Source organism: Temnothorax curvispinosus, unplaced genomic scaffold (genome assembly GCF_003070985.1).
Source record: "Temnothorax curvispinosus isolate PA1 unplaced genomic scaffold, ASM307098v1 QBEX01005075.1, whole genome shotgun sequence".
Lineage (NCBI taxonomy): Eukaryota > Metazoa > Arthropoda > Insecta > Hymenoptera > Formicidae > Temnothorax > Temnothorax curvispinosus.
Genome location: NW_020214855.1, coordinates 221,803 through 242,732, shown reverse-complemented (window position 1 = coordinate 242,732; position 20,930 = coordinate 221,803). Strand labels below are relative to the sequence as shown.

Genomic DNA, 20,930 nt, shown 5'->3' with positions numbered 1-20,930 from the left:
TGCCGATCGACACGATCTTCGGCTTCCGTGGAATTTTCGGAGATGCTATAAATAATCGAGGATAACCTTGCGACAGAGGGTAGTAATTTAAACTCGACATTGTGCGGCGTGATTAATTACTTCTTGTAGGGCAAAATGAAGAAATCGCAAACAATAATTAAACGATGTAACGATTGCTCATCTTTTTGTATTCTCTTTATTAGGGCCTCTCTCTTATTCTATTAAAAAGAACATGATTTTTGAATTGTAAGCAAACAATATAATATTTAATAAGGAGATATAATTAAAATTACAATATTAAGCGATAGTTTTTACGTCGAAATTTTTATGCAGGGCAAATTCAGATTGAAGCTGACAAATCCAATTTCTTTAAAGAGATCGTTAAAATTCAACGCAGCGAGACGAGAATCGCCAGCAATTATATTTTTATACAGCACATAATTACGCTGCGTCCAAAAATCACATTGTTCACGTTTTTGGATTAATGCACCATCTAACGAGGCAATCTGGTAGTACTCCAATTGATAGCTCGAGAATCCACCAGATGACTCTCCGTGTTCTAAAACGGATTTTCTCTTTATTTAATATTGACGAAATCTCATTAAAAACTGCTGTAATTGCACAAAATAATCTCGGTTTAAAAGAAATACGATTTTAATGAATAATAAAATTTTCATTTTCTCTAGGTTTACGTTTTTCGCACACTGCTGTAGTTATAATCTGCGTGCACGGTCTTTCTGCGTGTAAAAAGAGAATCATCGTGCGCGTGTTTTCGACGCAGCTTCGAAAAATATTCATTGTTATTATTTTATTCCGCTCCGATTGTACAAAGTGAAACATTCGCCAGTGAAAACGATATTGGAAAGGGAAAAAAGGAATGTGACCTTTCGAGTGGAAAGAAAGAAGGAGAGATATGGAGGGAGAGAGAGAAAAGGAAAGAAAGATACGTTCGCACGTATAGCAAGGACAGTTACTAAACTCGTCAAAGGAGTAACTTTATTTTTCTAAACCGAACGAATTTATATTCTTTTGTAAATCATCCTGCGCAATCGCAATTGTCGTTGACTCGTTGCTTAAAATTTACTTGTCATTAGTCTTTGATATGTCGGAATCGGTACTCGTGCAAGCACACTCGCTTGACGAATGCGTGCAATATGGCGGCCGGCGATGGTCGTTTTCGCGCCTTTTCTCAGCTGACGGGCGCACGAATGTCAACAAAACACGAAAATATCGCGAATAACGCGGATTGGTAAACGCTGTAGCCGTGAGCGCCGAGCGGCGCAAAACACCGAGATGATAATGGAACAGCAAGCAAAACGAATCAGGTTCACTAAGGAATCGGCTGTCACTGATATCGCGTCTTCTATCGGTAAGTAACCTTTCTCCTGCGATTTCTATGATTGAAAGGACAATGGAAAGGGAATAAAGTAACAGAAATGCTTGATTTACAGGAAATGTTTCGTAGACAATTGATATTTCTTATCGAGAAAACCTGAGATTCCATGGTATGGCTTTATACGTTAGTACATGTAACTTTTGTGTTTTAGATGACATAGCGAACTCCGTGAAATCTGTCAGCGTGACTTACAGCGATATCCTGAGAATAAACACGGCTGTCGTTACATATCTACGGAACGCTGAGCAACGCGAAAAGCCGATAAACCAAAGCACCGAGGACATAGAACGTTCGCTCGTCAGGGAGAAACGATAGGTTATAACGATTGTATTTGTCTATTTTGTTTTGTAATTAACATTACGAATTTTATGTTATAATATGACTTAGATGTGAATACTAATTAACGAGTATACGTGATGTAATCGATAGTCCTGCATGTGTGTCACGTTCTAAATTTATTGCTACGTATGTCACATGTATACAAGTAGGGTAAATAACGAGCAGTTTGCGTGTCGAAACGTGACAATAAATACAAAAAATAACTATGACATAAATAACATTGACAAGATCTTGTGGCGGTCATCTCCTCTTTATATCACAATGTCTCTTGACCTTTATTCGTAAACACACAGTAGTTTAGCATGGAAATGCCTTGGAACTAAAAGAGCTTGTGTCGTTCTACGATTTGGAGGTGAAATTGTAACTATTTGGAATGTAATATCTCACCACCAAGTCGCAGGAATGATATTATCATGTACATTGCAAAAACGTGATGGACAAAAGGTTTCAGAATTTGCAACATATTTTGCATCGTGATAAAATCGCGACAACTCAATGGTAAAACAATTCAACTCTTCTAGTTCCTAGGCATGGAATTAATGAGAAGTCTCGTCTACGTAATAAAGAAATTAACAAAGTAACTATAGATTCGTTTTAGCAGTCTTGTAATCCGTCGCGTGTCCGTCTGAATTCCTGTCACTTGTATTCGGGATCTTCCTTAGGTTTTCTTCTAGGATCCGATGGGTCCAAGGGGATTATCACAGGGGGCCGCCTGTTTTCCGGACGACGATTAGTGAAATTGTAATTCGTAGATGGGAACCTGTTTACCGGTCTAGAGAACATTATCGGTCCACATCTGGAACACATTTTCGGTTACGTGCCATAATTACGGAGCATATACTGTAAATATCGTGCCAAATTGCGTGAACCGAAGTGCAGGAGCTCATTCACAATCTCTCTCAGGTTTTCATACAGCTCTACCGGTTTGTGTCGTTATTTTTTTAACGATTTATTTAAAGCGGTAATCATTGTTAGTAGGATACAAACATTCCACCTTTAGAGTGTTACATCATAGATATTAGTTAAGTATATGTATATAGATCACATGAGGTATATCGTTTTAGTTTAATGACTAGGCAATGAGAAAAATTTTGACGAGAAGCAAGTCTCCATTTCGTCGTTTGGATCACTCGAAATGCTGGTGGTGAATTACGTCGTCCAATGAAAGGTGTCGGCGCGAAGAGAAACATTGGAAGTGCTTTCGCTCACGTGCAAACACCCTGTGCGAGATAGCAGGAAAGCGCGAACATGGGACGCATATGTAGATTCGTGCACGAAAGAAAGAAGGTGAAACTTGAAAAAATTCGTGCAGAAACGAGGTCGAGATAAGTCATTTCGGTGAACGAGAAATAAATCGGTGCGTTCGCGTGTATGTTTCGGAAATCATGATAGAGTAAAGTGCAATGAAAGGGAAGGGCGCCTTATTCTTTTAGCGAGTATCCCCCTATTCTGTCGGCTCACACCTGCACGTGTTGGGGTTGAAGTAGTATCCGGTGGTGCACGGCTCGATGGTCCTGCAGGAGCAGGCGCAAAGCTCCTGGTTCCAGATCTTCGCGTTGTCCTTACGGCACTTCTCCTCCTCGTCGATGTTGCTGCAGGTGCACTTGCAATTGTGCGGCTCGTAGTGCTGCTTATCGTTGCAGTGCTGAAGGCAAAAAGGAAAAAAAAAAACGACGGCGTGAATCATCGGCGAAAAAGAATGTCAACACTTCACGTGCTCTCGTACAAACACGGCTAAATTTTTCTTGTCCCCCGCACTGACACACTTATTCGCGAGCGTTCGCGCACGTTGCAAGGAAGCGACAATTGTAGCAATCAGCGAAATTGGTATATTGAGAAACGGCCGTAGCGTAATGCGGATTAAATATTGTACTGTGTATGTTGAATGTCGGGCAAGTGACCGTATCAACACGCCTTTTAGAATCTTGGCATTTTTTTTTATATCTCTCGGATCTCCTTGCGTCCGCGATGACATAATATCTCAAGTAATTGAAATGTCAATCTCGTAATACACCCGAAGGACGAGGGGGGGATGAAGACGGACGCGTGGAAAGTGATTCACGCCTTTGAAACGCCTATTACTTCTGTTTCTAATGTATTTTCGTGCATTGTCGGGGTACTTGGAAGCGGAGCTCGCGTTCCTTTCAGCCGGCCGGCTGACGTAAATCTCTCTCGAGTGGCACGCACGTACGTACCGAGTACGTACGTATGTGCATGCATAGGTCGCGTGTGAGAAACAATACGACGGGATAATATATGAGGTGTGAAAATTGCGAACCGGTGCGGCCCGGTTAAGCAGGAAGGCGTCGATTAACTGCCAATTATCGGTCGCCATCAAATTACCTCCTCCTTGATTTTGCAATCGCACTTGCACTTAGTATGCTCCTCCACTGGGACAATTCGCCGTCCCCGGTAGTTCATATCTTTCATCGACGTCACGATCACCTTAAAACAAAGCGAGAAAGGAAAAGATGCTTAACTATTGCTTTCTCTCGAGTTGGTTGCTCATAATAATAGGCGCGTTTTCGTTCGTGCTCTTCAACTCGATAACGATCGATTACCTGGAAGTTTCGCATCTCCGTAGCTGTTGGCTGACACGAGAGCAAAGAACTAATGCAACAGCCGCCGCATCTTTTGATCCGTGTGCAGAGTGGGAAGACGAACGTCGAAGGATCGTCGTCCAGTTTTAGGGAAACGAGTTGCAGCTCGGGCATGCACTTGGCCGGCGTCGGCATCAACGCGTTCGAGCGTTCCTCGCCTCCGAATCTATCTGTAAAGAATCCTTGTTTGTATCGTGAATATAATTGAGGAAACTTTCCTTTTTTTTTTTATGCTGCCGAAGGTATGATATAGTCTCCGGTTTACATAACATAAAATGTGTTTCATAATACGTAGAAAACCTTGTTGGGCATATTAATTTCTAATTGTAAATAGATATTACAGATTTTTTAAATGTCTTGTAAATGTCTTGTATTAGCATGAGAGTTCGAATGAGATAATTTAGTGATAGAACGGCATTTAATTTATCAATTGCAGCACAAGTGAAAGTAGTACGTTATTAAAATAGTACTAGTTTGTAAAAAAAATAAGCAAGATTATAATCAGAAATATTAAACTGATATTAGATTTTCTCTAGGTAGCAATTATTTTTTTAGAGCGAAAATGGCCGACGCAAAAGTGACCAACGAACGTGCTCAAGCAATCTCGGTTGCAAATTCTTATTTTGCGTTGGCCGATGGAATGGTTCCCGGTTTTAAGGACCATCTCGCAGAGCACGTGGTACTCAAATGGTTCGGGCAGGTGATTAAAGGGAAAAAGAACGTAGCTGCCTTTATGCTGTCCAATAAAAAAGAGTCTTTTCACACGTTTTCTGATATTATGCCAATTTTGGATATTTCTTGCAAAAGGACAAATTGGTAAGAATATTCATATTAATGATAAATTATGCATACTCACAATTGCATTTATCGGTTATATTGTCCGAAACCAACATTTTTTCTCAAAAATTAGTTTATACGTGTATTATACACAAATTGTATTAAGCAATAAATTTATTTAAGAAAGTGTAACACTCATTAGATAAAGATGGTTTCACGCACACATATTTTTCGCGTAGGAAGACAAAACAGTCCTTGGATAAGAACGCTAACTGCACGAGCGATTATTTACACGAAGCTCATTCTTCACACGAGACTGAAATGTCAACGACCCATGAAAATGTAGAAAATTGTTATCAGAAAAATAAAGCGACCTATGCAGCTTTCATATATAAAGCAGCTTATAATGAAAACGAACTTTGCATCGAAAAATGTATAGATAAACTGGGAATATCGACAGATTGTGACAACGTGAATGTCAATTTCGACGTGAATCAAAATGAATTTAGTGCGAATGCAATCGCTGAGATGGGTGACCAGTGTTATGGTCTTAACGAGAATGATCTTCATAATCTTTTCGAGCCCGAGATTACGTCTCAGCCTATCGTCGGGAAGATACAGAACATTAATAGGATAAAATTGAAAGAGGAAATGGCACCAACCGTCAGAGCCATCAACAGAGAGTGCGGTCAAGGAGATGGACCTGTTACTGCTGAAGCTAAAACGACTAAGTACCTGGAAGCGAATGGAGAAATAAAATTTGTACGAATTAGTGCAGAAACAGGTAGTATTAGAAATATGTATATATATATATTTATAGAATATTATAAATTAAACTTTATTGGGAGAGATAAATAATATATATATATATATAAATTATGGAATTACAGAAATCATTTTAATATGATATTTTGTGAACAATAAATGTTAGATATATTAAAGTAAATCAATGATTAAAAATTAAAACAGAATTATATATTTAAAAATTTTATGAATTATATTTTAGATTCTCCGTCCTTATATCATTGGTCAAAACTCTGGAAAAAGAAAGTTTGGAAACGACCATGCAAGCTACAGATCGTATATTCGCTTTTAATCGATAACGCTTCGCCGACAGTTGCTACAAAATGCTGCGGTGCACGGGAAACTGCTCGTTCTGATCACGTTTCGAACCTTTCGGCTAAGGTATACCACAATACAGATAAAATACAAACAAGCAAATTGCCAAGTTTGGAAGAGGCAATCCAAGCTAGCAACGCATTAATACGGGACGTGAATCATTTCGGTGGTTATCTACAGCCTTTAAACTTCTCAGAGGATCGCAAAAATTTTTTAAAATCTTTCGAGGCCGAAATAGCGCAAAAAAATCCCGATGTGCACGTTTGCGCACATTACGTGAACAATAAATTGATTTTCGACTTTCCAAGTAAAAGATCATTTAATGTCATGTATAAAATCCACAAGATCATTTATATGGATGTCGAAGAAAATGTCTAATACACAAGAAACAGCAGGCATGTAAAATAAAATTATCGCACATACGTTTGCGGCCGATGAGCAGTTGCATGTGTTTAGTCTTGGTTAGATAATATTGTCAGCTGAATCAATTGGTCGGATACGCCTCGGCGAATTTTCATTCGTAACAACAAAAGGCTGTTTCCTGTGTTAGTCGAGAAACCATTTAACTTTTGCAAGGTTAAAAAAAACATTCTAAATCTGTAAGAATTTGTAACGATAGTTTTTTGAAGCTGCATAATATTTAATCCACATGCACTGCACCGAAAATATCAAAATACAGTTCACATTATGGGATGATCTCAGTTCACATTGATAACTATGCGTTTGTATGAACAACGGAACAATCAAAAGACATACCGCGCCACGGTTTAATTTAGCTTAGGTAATAAAAGACCTTATCGTGATAATACTTGCACACATCTCCATAAACTATTAATTTTCCTACGATAACCGTAATATATAATTGTAATGCATTTGATTGTAGCTGTATTTAAGAAATTTATTATGTGATTATGCGACATTGGAACGTGATTGATATATCAATATATTTCCAAATGTTTGTTTTGGCGACGTATTTTCTAGTTTTTGATAATTATTTATGATATAATAATAAGTTTTTATTTATATTTCTATTTAATAAAGTGGAATTTGCAACGAGTAAGCTTGATTTGCTCCTTCTTCCATGACAAGTTTTCCTTAAGATTATCATTTGCCATTGCATTATTTGCATTTGCACTTAGCACGTAATAAAGATAACGCAGTAGCAAATTATACTTACTGGTAAACGCGATACCCTTTTCGCTCGCTGGAACACCGTGAAGAAGCTGCATAAATTCTTCTAACGTGTCTATCGAATTTAATCTGGTCGCTAAATCGAGCGATATCTAAAAAATAAATTATAATATATATAATAATAATATATAAAATATATGTATATATTATATGTATGTGTGTGTCCCATATACTTTTGTAGAAAATAATCTAATCGAAATCCGATAACATGGGATGGGTCATAAGTGCGATTGCGACCAATATACATGACTAATTGTAAGCAGAGAAACTTGCGGTCGAAAATTATCGAAAATAAAAGTTGCTTCAAAATACTCAATATTTTAACGAGTTTCCTGTATTCTGTCCTGTATGCTGGTTTGGAAAATTTAATGTCCGAGATTTGTAGCGATATCAACAACGATCGATTACATTTATAAAATTGAGGAAATAGTGACTACTAATTTGCTTTGTTAATTTGCGGTCAGCAATTTTCCTGCATTAGCTATATTGGAAAAAAGTGCGTAAGCAAAGATAAATATAAAATAGGATTTTCTTAAGAACACATTTCGATTCGAACGTGCACCGAGATCGGAAAGAGAGACAGAGAGACGATAAATCGTAGTGGGTCATACGCAATTATAGTTATTTCTTTCCTACAATCTCATAAATATTGACTAAAAGAATAAATATAAAATTAAATTCTTCAGGGTATTCCCGTGGACTGTGAGTCATCCTGTTCGATCGCGGATACTTGCAATACGCGTGACTAAGAAGCAAATCATCCTGGTGAAACAAATATCGGTCAATGATCTATGTTGCACAAAAATCTCGATTTTTGGAAAATTTGCTTTCTTCGATTAATCCTTTCTTTACATCTGCATTTAGATCAAGTTTTAACTATTTTATGTTTCTGTATACGCATAGCAATGATTTTAATTTATTATAATAATCTATCGCACGTTTTATGTAAAATTTGTTAGTTTATGTATAATTTAATTCTCTCTCCGAGAAATAATTCTTTATTTTTAACCGCTTTCGTCACTTAAGAATCATTACGCGTTCTTGTAAAGGCGAAATCAATTTCGATTGATAAATATCTGTAGATAAAAGTAGTATATATCAGCTTTGGGGCATTGCATAGTTACTTTATTAGTCATTGATAACTACTGCTTTGAATAGATGCGAAATCACCTATAGCTTCAGTATTACGATTTAAACAGGTTTCTAAGACGGTTGAATCGTTATTATATGTATGTATAATAGTTGTCAAGAAAAGAGCAAATAATTTATACAAGTAGTTGGAGAAGAAAAGAGCAAATAATTTATACAAGTAGTTGGAGATTTCACGTGTTAAATCGAATATTAATTTCAAAATTTAATTCGCACAAAAGAATAATAATCTTTGACAGGCCGAAATTCAAATTTGCGAACAAAAAATTGATTCAAAATTAGTCCAAGAGTATATTCCGGAAATTTAACGCAAATCTTATGAAATACATCTTCTGTTGTTTGCGCAGAATGAATGCTTTTCGCGCAATATACGTGTAATGTCTCCGGAAGTAACGTTGTCACTTTGATTTTGAATTAAACAAATATATTTCTTCAGGTGATATACGGGCGCAAATACAGTCTCATGGGATTTACAAAACAGGTTGGGCGCGTTCTACGATTTGCATAATTGAGAAATATTCTTGTCTCCCGAAGACATTGTATTTCCTGGAAATGACAATCCTTGGCGCGAGAAATCGGTATTCTGAACCCGTTCTGGCTTTCGGCTTTCGAGCACGTTTCGCGTGGATATCCAAACTCGCGTGCATTCGTAATCTCCGTGGAACTCTCGCAAGGAACGAACGACTTCGCGATAACGATCGCGAACGGTCGCGATCTTTCCTTAACGAAAGGAGCCTCTCGACTCGTCGGAATATAGCCCTGATTCCGACCTTGCCAAGAAGCAAGGCTGTGCCTGCGGTTCAACGCTGAGGCGCCGTTATGTTTTACTAATCGCAGCCTCGATTTCACTACTGACTCAGCCGAGGTGACAATGTTATAATTATCGTGTAAAGCCTAATAACAATTGTTGATATAACGATTTCTCGTAAGCCGGCAGTTAGTTTACTCAGGTTTTTACAGTTGCACGTGGATTTACTATCTCACGCTGTATTTTTATGCGCCTAGAGAGAGAGAGAGAGAGAGAGAGAGAGAGAGAAAGAGGAAGATTCCTTAGAACCGGACTATTATCTTTTTATCTTTTATTTGTGTTCGCTGTTATTTAGTAATTCGCGCATCGAGAAAAAAATAGCTGCAGAACTGTTGAATGAAAAAACCGTGAAACAAATAATTGAAAAAATAGCGGTTGAACACGGTATGAGGCTAATTGATATGGAATATTTGCACAATTGCATTCAAAGTGACGTACGATCGATTTTACATCGTGCCGGGAATCACAAAAGTCGTGTCGCCTTGCGATTATTTCATCATGGATATCCTCGACATTGACAGCTTCGGCCTCGACGCGTCGCGTCGTTTCAGTCTCTCCACGGAAAGTGAGTCTTGGAAATAAAAGTAGTGCAAAGAGCGCGTCATTGATTTACAATTGCCTTTTTTACAAATAATTGAAGATGAAGTAATAAGACTAGATTGGGGCATTATTTGTCGCGAGAATTAATAAAAGATTCCGGTGATACAATTCATTATATCAAACTGCGATCGATCGTCAGCGTTTGCCTTTCCGATCTCTTGGTGATCTCTTGGAGATAATTGCTCCGAAACTGGATATTATTCAAAGTAATTTATATTTCGGACAACAACGACGTGTCGACTTAATTCAGAGGCGGGGTCAATCTGTACCAATTTACCGGCGTGTCGCTGTCATCCGTGGAACCCCCCGCGGGCTCGTTATCAAGGGCCCTGTCCCTCGATCCCGAGCCGACCGGCCCGGGGAAGACTATGTGATCGGGATCGCCGTGATACTGCGCGCCGACTTGTCCCAGGACTCCCAGGATGACTCCGCCGCAGATGAGCGCGAAAACGAGCATCTTTGCGACGAGATGCAGCGTCGACTGGCTGTCAAACAACGCGTCGTATCGCGATTGCATTTTCTGTCGCGGCGCCTCGCCTTCCGATCTATCCTCACTCCTCACAAGCACGAGAGACGTCGCGTCGACGAGTCGTTACGTCGTCTTTAATTATTATTAACGATCACGCACACTCGGCTGTTATCGCCGCCGACCGGCCGTTCGATTCTTCCGCGGCTTGGCCTGTCGAGGTCGGCTTTTTACTTCGATACGCGACGATGCACACCTGAGCGTATCCGAGCGCCCGCACCGCGATCGACTGATGAGACGAACACGTCCGCTACTTCTTGCCTCGCGCGCATAGGCGAGCGGGCGAGCGAGCGAGCGAGCGGACGCGCGCGCTCACTCGCGCCGCGTGTCTCACGAATCGTCGAGCGGCGCAGCGATAAGCGGCGTGACTTTTTCGCGGCATTGATTAACGTGTTCGAGTGCTTTTACGTGAAATCGAGGAGAAGAAAGCGCGACTTGTGCTTCGCTGTTCCGCGAATTGCGCTTACGACGCCGACGTGACGAACATGAGTGATAACATAGTTAGAAAAATTTATTGCTTATCGCGCTCGTATATAGGTGTCTTCAATCACTCTATAGGTACCTAGTTTTTTTATACACGAAAAAAAATGATATTGCATTAACAGTATTAGATTTAATTGGAAATAATCTTGTTAATTCAATATTAACAATATTAATAAAATAAATACTTGTTTTATTAAAACAAGAGCATGACGTGTATTAAATGAACAAGATTGTTTCCAATTAAATTAATGCTGTTAATACAAAATCTCAGGTAGCAAGCTAATTTTATTTTATTATTGTTATTTATCGTTATTTTAACATCGAAATGTCGTTAAAATGATGACAATTAAATGATGTCAGCTTGTTATCTGGAATTATTATTTTTTCGTATATAAACCTTTATCACGATACCGTTGGATAAGAGAAATAAGTTCCATTCCTAAAATTTTGATCGTAAATTAAGGTGGGCGTGGGTGCAGGCCGCTATATACTGCATTTACTAAAATTGTATCTTCCGGTGTCAATTTTAGTGTTAAAGTAAAAGAATGTTATAAATAACTTTACTCGCGTGTCGGTGACACTTTACTTAATAAAGTATTGCGGAAGCTTTCAAGCTATCCGCAGGAGAGCACAGCCGTAATTTACCATTACCGGCATTACCTCAACTACAATTTAGAATAATTCAGATGCGGTAAGCGAAAACTTTTCAATACCGAGCACCTTGGTGAACAATGTGGGCGTTTACAATTTGCATATGAAGTTGACTTATTCTAACATTAATTTTCATAACACCTCAAGGTAACGATCGACGGGAAATCTCAACTATCTAATGACGCAGAGAAACGCTTATGAAAAGAATAAGCGGGGTGACAACTTATAAAATAATGTATGGATAAACACAGCTTGAAATTGCAGATATTTGACCAATATTGGTGAGCGTATAAATTTTTTTGTTTTAAATAAAAAAAGATACATAGGATGAATCTTGGTCTCGTGAAACAATCCAGCTCCAATATTAAATTAGATTTTTGTTTATTATGAAAAATACAAAAGCCTCGTTTCTTCCGTACGGCCATAAATATAAAGATACAGCAGGTACATACGTATACAAGCATATTTAGCAATATTTTACAATCATCACATTATAAATCGCAGCACAAATATAAATTAATCGAATTAACAGCATGACAGAACTGACAGAGTCATCTGTACGATGGTTTAAGACCTTGGTTGTGCGCTGACAAGATCTCTCGCGTATAGATGGCGCTAGTAGTCCGTGTCGGTGTCGGTCGGTATCGGCTATTTCAAACGTTACGAATATCACGCGTTTATCCGGATTTTATTTCTACCGCATGTTTCGACGATTTAACATTATTCTCTACGTCGAAAACATCCCGGACATTAAGAAAGTTGTCTCAATTGATTTACAATATTATCTCGACTATTTATTCGAATAACATTCTAGATTTATTTTTAATCGACCGAAATTCGCGCCACATCGATAGATTTTGCGGAATCGCCGGTCAGTTGCAAACTTCGCAATGCGAAGTGCGTCGGGATGAACGTGAAAACGCGTTCAAGTCGGTCCGCGCGTTTCTCGCGGTGTTATCGCCGTGCATAAATGTATCTCACGCGGAAGGAACAATCGCGGAGTATCTGTCGCGGTATCGGACATTTGTTATGACACAGCGAACCTCGGCGAACACCGTCGGCAATCGCGGCGCGCGTCGACATGTCGCGATCCTTCGCTTTCCGAACCTCGTTTCCGCGTTTTCGCCATGTTGCTCCTCGATTGATTTTGGATTCAATATGTTAATTGCGGAATCGCGTCGCGTCGGATAGGTCGTTATCGCATCGTTTCGTATTTCTGGTGTGATCGGTTGACCCGCAAAACTGTGCCACTGTGGAAGGAACAATCGCGAGTGTTTCTCGCGGCACGGTCGCTTGTGCGCGTATATTGTGATTTCGGCATCGACACCGATGACGTGCGATCTCGGATCTGTCTATTATACCTGATGGAATCAATCGAGAGCGTATTCTTGCTGTCTTACCAAAGTGCAATGAAAACGTATAGCCGTCATCAAGTACGTATGCTTCGTTGCTTTCTATAATATTACATATATGCTTTTCACACTTTTATTATATTTTCTTTTTAAGACGCGCCTGATTTTTTTTTCATGATTTTAAATGGTCACCTGAGATGCTTTTTACATCCCTATTAAAAATAATTACATGTTTATAATTACGTACGTTGCATATTTTTGATTGTTCTATAATTTATTAGTATTTGAGAATAATATGCATAAAGAATTACTCAACATTTTCTAAAAAAAGAGAAACAAAAAAAATATTTAAAAAATAAAAGAAGCACATTAAAATTACTGTGACGTGAGTTTTATTTTTTTTATACTGTAAAAATTACTTTAGGCGCCCGTTCCCGGATTAATTATAATATTTGAATAATGATAGGGAATATCGCCATTTTTCGATTTCGTGCCGTTCTGTGTGTCGACAAAAATGCTATTGGAAGTCGTAACTATATAATATCAAAAGCTTTAATTAAAACACAATTGTTCTTATTTTCCGAAAGTCCTAGATTAATATTAGAATTATTAGAAACAATTATTTTGAAGCTGGAAAAGTTTTCCATTTTTAATTATATAATTAAAAAGAAAGATGATTTATTATACAAAGAATCAATTTTTTCTTCGTAATATTTAGTTTAAATTTGAATCGAGCATATGTGCTCGTTATTACTATATTATCGACAATCGAGTCGAAGAAATTTTATTTATCCAACACTGAAATTTTCAACGATATTTCGCCGATGTCGCGAGATAACTACGGTAGATAAACTAAATAGAAGAAAATTTTAATAAATTATTGGAAATATATATAGTTAATAATGGTAATACAACAATATTATTTGAGACTTTTAAGCTCATTAATTCTGTCTAATAATTAATATTTTAAAATGTGAAGGTAAGTTTTAAAAAGTGCGTAAATATTTATTAATATATATAGCGTTAAAAATATTATTAAAATGCAATGTGGTACTTTTTACAATTATTAACATCTTATCATCATGATGAAGAGCAAAAAATATTCGTACATGTATTATGGTAACAAAATTCAGAGATTTATTTTGTTATCGATTAAAGATAAATGTAGAACAAGTAATTGTTAATATATATATATATATATTTAGTATTTTCAATATTCGAGATATTTTTTAAACCAAACAATCTGGCATCTTTTTTCGAGTAGTGTCAATTTTTATTACAAGAAGCATTTATCCATGTAGAGTATATATGTAATTATATATGATCATATAGAGACAAAATTCATATATAATTGCATTATATATAATCATTATATATTTATATACAATTATATACAATTTTTTCTGGGTATATACACCAAATAAAAGTAATTATTACATTTTTTATGCCTGCGGTGTCACATATTTTGATAAATATTACTTGAAGATAAAACTAAAAAAAAAACATTTTAAATATTATATTTACGTGTAAGAATATAAATAATCCATACTTTTACGAATTGTAACTTTAATTTTGTTGTAAAGGACTTCGCACTTGTTCTACGTAAAATAGGTCCTGATCGACCGTATTTTTTCAAATCCGTATACAATTAGAATAATTAAATGTATCATTAGGTAGATCAACTACAAAAAAGATTTTTCTAAAAAATCACTTTTTCGAGCTGTTGAAACGATATACCTAATGATGCAGATAATGATGCAGAATCTCAAAATATCGTATAATATGGACTCTGCATCATTATCAGCTATATCGAATCAACAGTTCGGAAAGTGAATTTTTAAAATCTTTTTTGTGGTTGCTCTATCTATATAATGATACGTCTAATTGTATATATACGGAATTTGAGAAGAAAATTAGTCGGAACCTATTTTACGTAGAAAAAATTCGGGATCCTTTATTACTGTCACTAATAATAAATAACAAGTCATAAACTAATACATAAAGAACTTCGTATACCGTATAAAAAAGTTTACTTGTTTACATTGTAGAAAATATATGACTAACAGGTAAAAATGTAACTGGTTAAAAATGATTAAAATAAGCAATCAAATAAATTCATATGCAATATTCTACTTACGCGAAATTATATATCATCTTATTTTAATTATTATTTAGAATAATATTAAAGGAAAGAAATTTATCGTGTACCATTAGAAATCCCAGGATTAACTTTAGCCCAAAGTTCAGCTTTAGCCCAAGGTTCACCATTAATAGCCGGAATATTAACTGCGACCAAGATCGCAATTAAAGTGAATAATAATGTTCGCTTTCATGTTCGCTTTCTCGTAGTAATGTAAAATAAAGACCTAGTTTTATATGCGATCAAAGGTCCATACCTAATATATAACGCTATTACAATGAGATATTTCTTGTTGATTATATTTTATTTACTCACATCTAAATTTAATAAAGATTTTAAATACGAGAAAAAAGAGAGAGAGGGAGAGAAAGTGATTGATAAAAAAAAATTATTTTTTCTGACGTTATTATCTATTAAAATGATAGTATACATAGAATATTTATGTGATGCATATTAGTTACAAAAGCATACTGCATTTCTGATGGGCGATGATTGCCAAATTTTATTAAAGTGATCTCTTCTACGCGCAATGCATATTACTGAATGGTTTGAAGTCACATCAAAAGATTGGATACCAGAAACAAAAGTATTATTATTTTCGTTGCCAATATGACACCTCCGGGAAAGAATATCCTGCGATATTGTTTGCATTATTCTATAATCAAAGAAATATCAAATATATTTTGTCATTATAATCGGTTTATTTTAATTTATGCAACAGAGTAATTAAAATTATTTATCTCAAACAGTTTTACTTCTATACAGTATGCAAAGTAGGATATATTTCAGAATAAGAAATAATTTAAGAAAAGAATAAATAAGTATGTGTTTGTTACTCCAAAAAAATTGTTGGAATATTTACCTTGTGCAAAGGAGGAAGTTGTATTTTAAGTAATTAAAATCTTTCTGCATCCTCCGTTACGAACAGGTCTATAGCCCACCGGACAGTTCACCTGTGTCCGGTTTCTTACAGGGAAAGTCAGTGGCCGTCCCTCGCACGCAAATACTAACATTATTGACGCAAGAATTAGTAGAATCAAACGGGCGGGTGCCATTATTGCAGACGATCTTCAATCTCCCGATCACTTTCTCGAATTTCAAATTAGATAGACGAAATTAGACGGATTGGCGTCAGGTTTCTATCTTTCTTCTTCGGTGTACGCTTGCAACATTCAAATGCTAATAACTGGACTGGGCTCGTATAACACTAGTGCGTGTACTTATATACAACTTAGGCCTAACAGTGCGGTTTCCTGTCTCCTTTCCGTTTCGTCATCGTTAATTAGTGGTCGAAATCATATCCTGATTGCCTACGCACGGAGCGTTTGCTTGTAACTTCCGCAACGCGATAAATTGTTGAGAATGATGTGTGCGTCGTGCACATTCGGGTTTCACGCGCACATTGCCAATAAATCTCGTTTCATGACTCAGATCAGGAAATACGGGCGATAGAAGAAAAAACATATACAAATATATTTAAAATGTTTTATTTATTTGTATACATATATATATATATATGAATATTTTAATTATTCATCTTATATGCTTTACGTATTATTTATTTAAAATTAAATTATACATATGAATTGTTGTGTAGTATTATTCGTACATTTATCATTATATTAGATATGTATAATATTATTTGTACATATCTAATTAGTAATCTTGAATATATTTTTGTGTGTATATGTGTTCAGAAAGAGAAACAATTAGTGTGGCTTGTTTTATGGACAATAAAATACTCTATTCATTTTTTAGTATAAATTTAATACTCTGTAATATACTCCCACTACAGTTTTATTTGTTGTGCGCCTAATATAAAATCATTGTCTGTTTTTGTACGTTTCTGGGGATAAATATGCGCAGCAAAATTTAGTTTGTGGTCTTTACATCTTAATTAATTGCATTTTGAATGAAATCCACTATTGCCAAATATGATTTGGTGAATTGCAGATCTTATATATATATAATTAATTAGGTACATCTAACGTAGATCCATGGTTCCCATTAATTATTCCCGACGATTGAAATAATAGTCTCGTTTGTTTTTAATCCTGTTAAGCTTCTTGTTTTCTTCCGGGGACGTCATCTTTCAAAAAACAGGAATGGTTCAATTATCTATAAAGATTCTGTAACAAAAAACCAAGATCGTGTCAGTTGTCAGTTCGACTGTCAATCTACCTGTTTCATGCAGGTAGATTTACATACTGGTTTTACACATCACTCTATGGTCGGAAGTAAGAACTATGCAGTGTACACGGAAATAGAGAATGACCGCTATAAATAAAGGCCTGAGCAATTTATTGCATATTTAAGTTTGACGCGGGTATGAAGGGATCGATATGAGGTGACGATTGTGTGCGCATCTGATGGAGTAGGCTACTGGAATAGTTGATGAGTTGTAGATACTTCCGGCAAAGAGAATCAACTTTAAAGCGTTATACTTCATCGGAATTATAAGTTTGCGTCACGTCACAATCAACGAGACATAAACGCGAACGTGCTTGACGTCATCAGTGCATCGTAGGAATCAATTTATGATAGGAATTACTGACGGACGCGTGTAACATAAAAATAATGATTGGATAATGTATACGATTTGATATGTAAATAGCATTTATTGTTTGTTATATAATATATAACATTATTTATAAAAATATTATTCCTATCATTATTTAATTATTGTACGAATCAGCAATAAGTCTGGGTCTAATTAATTTTTAGATCCTAATAATAGAAACAATATCGCTTGTTGCGCAAACAATGCAATGCAATTATTAATTTTTTTTTTGCTTGTGAAGAGTTTCTGGTTTCATTCTTACCTAAAAGACGCTTCGACAACGATTTCCAACTTTGACCTTGTCCGGTGGACATTGTATAGGAACATTAATTATTGATCCAGCTTCGATCATTTTATTGTAGCTATCGAAACGCAGGAAACGTTTTTCCTCCCGCGAAACACTCGCGTCGGTCGCGCGCGTGCTTCGCGTCGACAGGATGAAAAATAACGCTATCGCGCACGTTATAGCTAATAAAAGCCTCATAGTTGCGTATGACTGTAGTACACAACGCGCAATCAACGACTGAAGCCTGTCCAGATCTCGCCTCTCAAGCAATTTATCCTGCGATCACGTCGCGCGATTTTCAATCTGATGGAATTAATTTCAAGATTCGCGCGATGATTGCCGCGCATAAATTTTCTTCCTGATATTAATCACCTTCTCGAGATTTCAAACGTATGTATCACTCGACGAGAAGTAACGCGCAATAGGTAATTAAGCGTAATCTTGACACATTTCAAGGAGACTTCGAGGGATTATATCGACGTAGAGATTTTACCGATGATATAGAAAGTTATCCTCGAATAAAATACGACACAGTCACAGTGCGATTAACGACACTTTGTCGCGTACTACTGTTTCGTGCCTCGGAAACACGTGTCCCAGAATTATTATCAGCGTTTCAGCCCATGACAAAGTTCGTTAGTCACGACGCGAAGCGTCTCGTTTTGAATTTCATCGGGCGGGCGATGCGTGATCGCGTCGGAACGCTAGCCAGCGACACGAAACTCAGATTGGGCACGTCCGGCCGATTCGAATCTCACATTTTCCACAAGAAAATCGTATCGCGATGCTCGCCAGGCAGCGAGCGCGATAGAGCCGCTGAGGAACTGTGGCGACGATTGATTTCTATCCGCCTACGCCGCCGACGCCGCCGTCGCCGCCGTCGCCGCCGTCGCCGCCTCCTTCTCGAAACGAACGCAAACAAAACACTCGGAAACGGACGAACGGGCTAATTAAAATCGACCTTGTACGCTTAAACCGGCTTAAAAGGCTGCTTTATCTGCGCGACGCGGAATATTGCGAAGACGAGACAGTCGGCAGTTTTATCAGTCCGCCATGTCCGGGATTTTTCATCGATTCGAGATTACGATACCGAGAAATCTTGAAACTTGAACTTTACTTAGACGATTCATCGATATAACATTGACCCGCTAAAGAAAGGTGCAAAGTTTAATTGCCCGCTTGTTGAACAATTGAGTTGAACAATTCGAAAATGATAATATACGGCACGTGTATGTATAATAGAATAAGATACGCAAAATAATGCATTAATTTCTATCAAATCATTAATTTTCGAAAGAGATGTATTAAGCTAAAGTTTGTTTTGCTTTATCTATGAGCATTTCTCGATAACCCTCGTTGGCACTATCGATGATAGCGAGCCATCTTTAGCACGATTATCGTACGTGATAATACACTACTTTTACGCTTAAATTTGTTTTTCTCGAGAAATAATTAATTTAAAAATATGTTGCATATTCTTTACTTATTCTTTCACAAGAAATCGCGTCAGCACTACGATTTATCTAGTTAATGAATAGCGGAAAAATAAATAATTAGAAACTGAAGAAAAAATAAGTATGAGATTATACGACTGTGTAAGATATACAATCAAACAAAGGGAAAAACTCCGTAATCGGTCAGGACTGGATTGAGCGACTTTTTACGCACAATTCTTTTGCCCTGGCAGACCACGCGCCGTTCCTTTATATTCTCTCCTATATATATACATATATATCCTGTAATTTTCGCATATTCGTTTATTCCGAATTTCTTGTGTGTATTTTAATATAATTATATTGATATCAATTTAATTGTGTGATTATTTCGTTCTGGCTTTGGTTGAGACTGCGTTATTAATTAACGGCGCGTGGTCTGCCAGGGCAAAAGAATTGTACGTAAAAAGTCACTCAAGAATAAATATATATTATTCGGACAAGCAACATCCAGTCCTGACCAATTACGGCGTTTTTCCCTTTGTTTGACTGAAGAAAAAAAATTGAATCTATATGATATAACAGATTAAAAATAAGAAATTGTGACAATATTCTATTTAAAATGTACCTTGTTTATCATTTTGTTTCACCATATTGTCCTGCACTTGCCACGCCGGTCGACTTGCTGACCCGGTTGACAGAGGACTTTATTTCTTCGTGGAACGAATATTATTCTGCCTTGTACCGTGACCTCTGGGGATGCCGTCGATATAGCGCCATCACTTCCATTTAGAACTTTTGATGTATCATTTTGCGGCCGTATCAGTTTGTCGATGGACGTCGCCACGTTCGAGAAGGACCAACATTCGGCGAGGCTCGCGGAGAGGATCACGAGTGCGAGAATCGTGTAGAATGCACGCATTCTTCTTAACTAACCGAGCAACTAATAACTCGCACGGTGTTTAAGCTGACTTAAACACTGACGGTCACAGCCAGATAACCCGATGACACTGAATGACGATTTCAAGCGTGTTTCTCCTTCGCCGTTCAGAAAAGCCTTTGAGTCAGTATTTAACTCGAACGTTTGACGCATCGTATAACTGCACGGTGATTTTGTCGCGAAGCTCCGTCAGGCGGGCGTCAGGAATCGCGATTTGAATAGAAATTGCGCGTGCCGGTGATGATTGAAAAATATGCGCTGCTTTTCTATTTTGAGCAGAGTGCACGCGCATTCTGTTTTGTCTGCGAGTGTTTTCGATAATCTTCGGTGGTTATTCTTTATAGTAATATAGTAATAGAATCATCTCTAGAGTTTAATAGAAATATCTCATGTGACGATTGCCAGGTTATTTTTTTAAACTTGTGTTTTTCTCAAAATTTTATAATACATACAGAAAGCTTGTTTCAGCAAAAGTCTGTTTGCGATGATATAAATGTTGCAATACGCGAATACAAAACACAAATAAAGCACAAGTGTGAAAGCGTGTTTCAAAAGAAGATCAGAATTAAGATTAGAATTT

The 20,930-nt window shown here is 37.0% G+C and overlaps 2 protein-coding genes and 2 long non-coding RNA genes across 5 annotated transcripts; 1 reads left to right on the top strand and 3 right to left on the bottom strand.

Moving 5' to 3' along the window:
* The first annotated feature begins 201 nt into the window (after positions 1–201).
* Positions 202–7,388, top strand: LOC112454448. Of its 2 annotated transcripts, none has more exons than XM_025015845.1 (5): positions 202–1,369; positions 1,548–1,711; positions 4,872–5,151; positions 5,352–5,896; positions 6,119–7,388. In XM_025015845.1, the coding sequence occupies exons 3-5, from the start codon at positions 4,898–4,900 to the stop codon at positions 6,607–6,609; spliced, it is 1,290 nt and encodes a 429-aa protein (XP_024871613.1). In that variant the 5' UTR covers positions 202–1,369; positions 1,548–1,711; positions 4,872–4,897; the 3' UTR covers positions 6,610–7,388. The 2 variants fall into 2 exon arrangements, with proteins under 2 accessions (XP_024871613.1, XP_024871612.1); XM_025015844.1 differs by having other exon boundaries at positions 203–1,369; positions 4,891–5,151.
* Positions 1,727–10,774, bottom strand: LOC112454449. Its single transcript, XM_025015846.1, has 6 exons — positions 10,257–10,774; positions 7,409–7,514; positions 4,297–4,505; positions 4,079–4,180; positions 3,199–3,380; positions 1,727–2,531 (listed from the first exon to the last, which is right to left on the bottom strand). Exons 1-6 carry the CDS (start codon positions 10,494–10,496, stop codon positions 2,372–2,374), a joined length of 999 nt encoding a protein of 332 aa, XP_024871614.1. The 5' UTR covers positions 10,497–10,774; the 3' UTR covers positions 1,727–2,371.
* Positions 10,775–15,519: 4,745 nt separating this feature from the next.
* LOC112454466 lies at positions 15,520–16,347 on the bottom strand. The gene is made up of 2 exons (XR_003040728.1): positions 15,994–16,347; positions 15,520–15,786 (listed from the first exon to the last, which is right to left on the bottom strand). It is a non-coding gene; the product is annotated as an uncharacterized LOC112454466 (long non-coding RNA).
* A 530-nt stretch (positions 16,348–16,877) lies between these two features.
* On the bottom strand, positions 16,878–20,423 carry LOC112454465. The gene is made up of 2 exons (XR_003040727.1): positions 20,039–20,423; positions 16,878–17,260 (listed from the first exon to the last, which is right to left on the bottom strand). It is a non-coding gene; the product is annotated as an uncharacterized LOC112454465 (long non-coding RNA).
* Between the last annotated feature and the right edge of the window lie 507 nt (positions 20,424–20,930).

Bases quoted from the DNA above. Each gene is read 5' to 3' on its own strand.
- LOC112454448 (XM_025015845.1), top strand. From the start codon at position 4,898: ATGGCCGACGCAAAAGTGACCAACGAACGTGCTCAAGCAATCTCGGTT. The intron at 5,152-5,351 runs GTAAGAATATTC...TTTTTCGCGTAG, and splicing joins TCTTGCAAAAGGACAAATTG to GAAGACAAAACAGTCCTTGG. The intron at 5,897-6,118 runs GTAGTATTAGAA...ATTATATTTTAG, and splicing joins ACGAATTAGTGCAGAAACAG to ATTCTCCGTCCTTATATCAT.
- LOC112454449 (XM_025015846.1), bottom strand. From the start codon at position 10,496: ATGCAATCGCGATACGACGCGTTGTTTGACAGCCAGTCGACGCTGCAT. The intron at 7,515-10,256 runs GTAAATTGGTAC...TTTATTTTTTAG, and splicing joins CGGATGACAGCGACACGCCG to ATATCGCTCGATTTAGCGAC. The intron at 4,181-4,296 runs GTAATCGATCGT...CTTTGTTTTAAG, and splicing joins CGGAGATGCGAAACTTCCAG to GTGATCGTGACGTCGATGAA.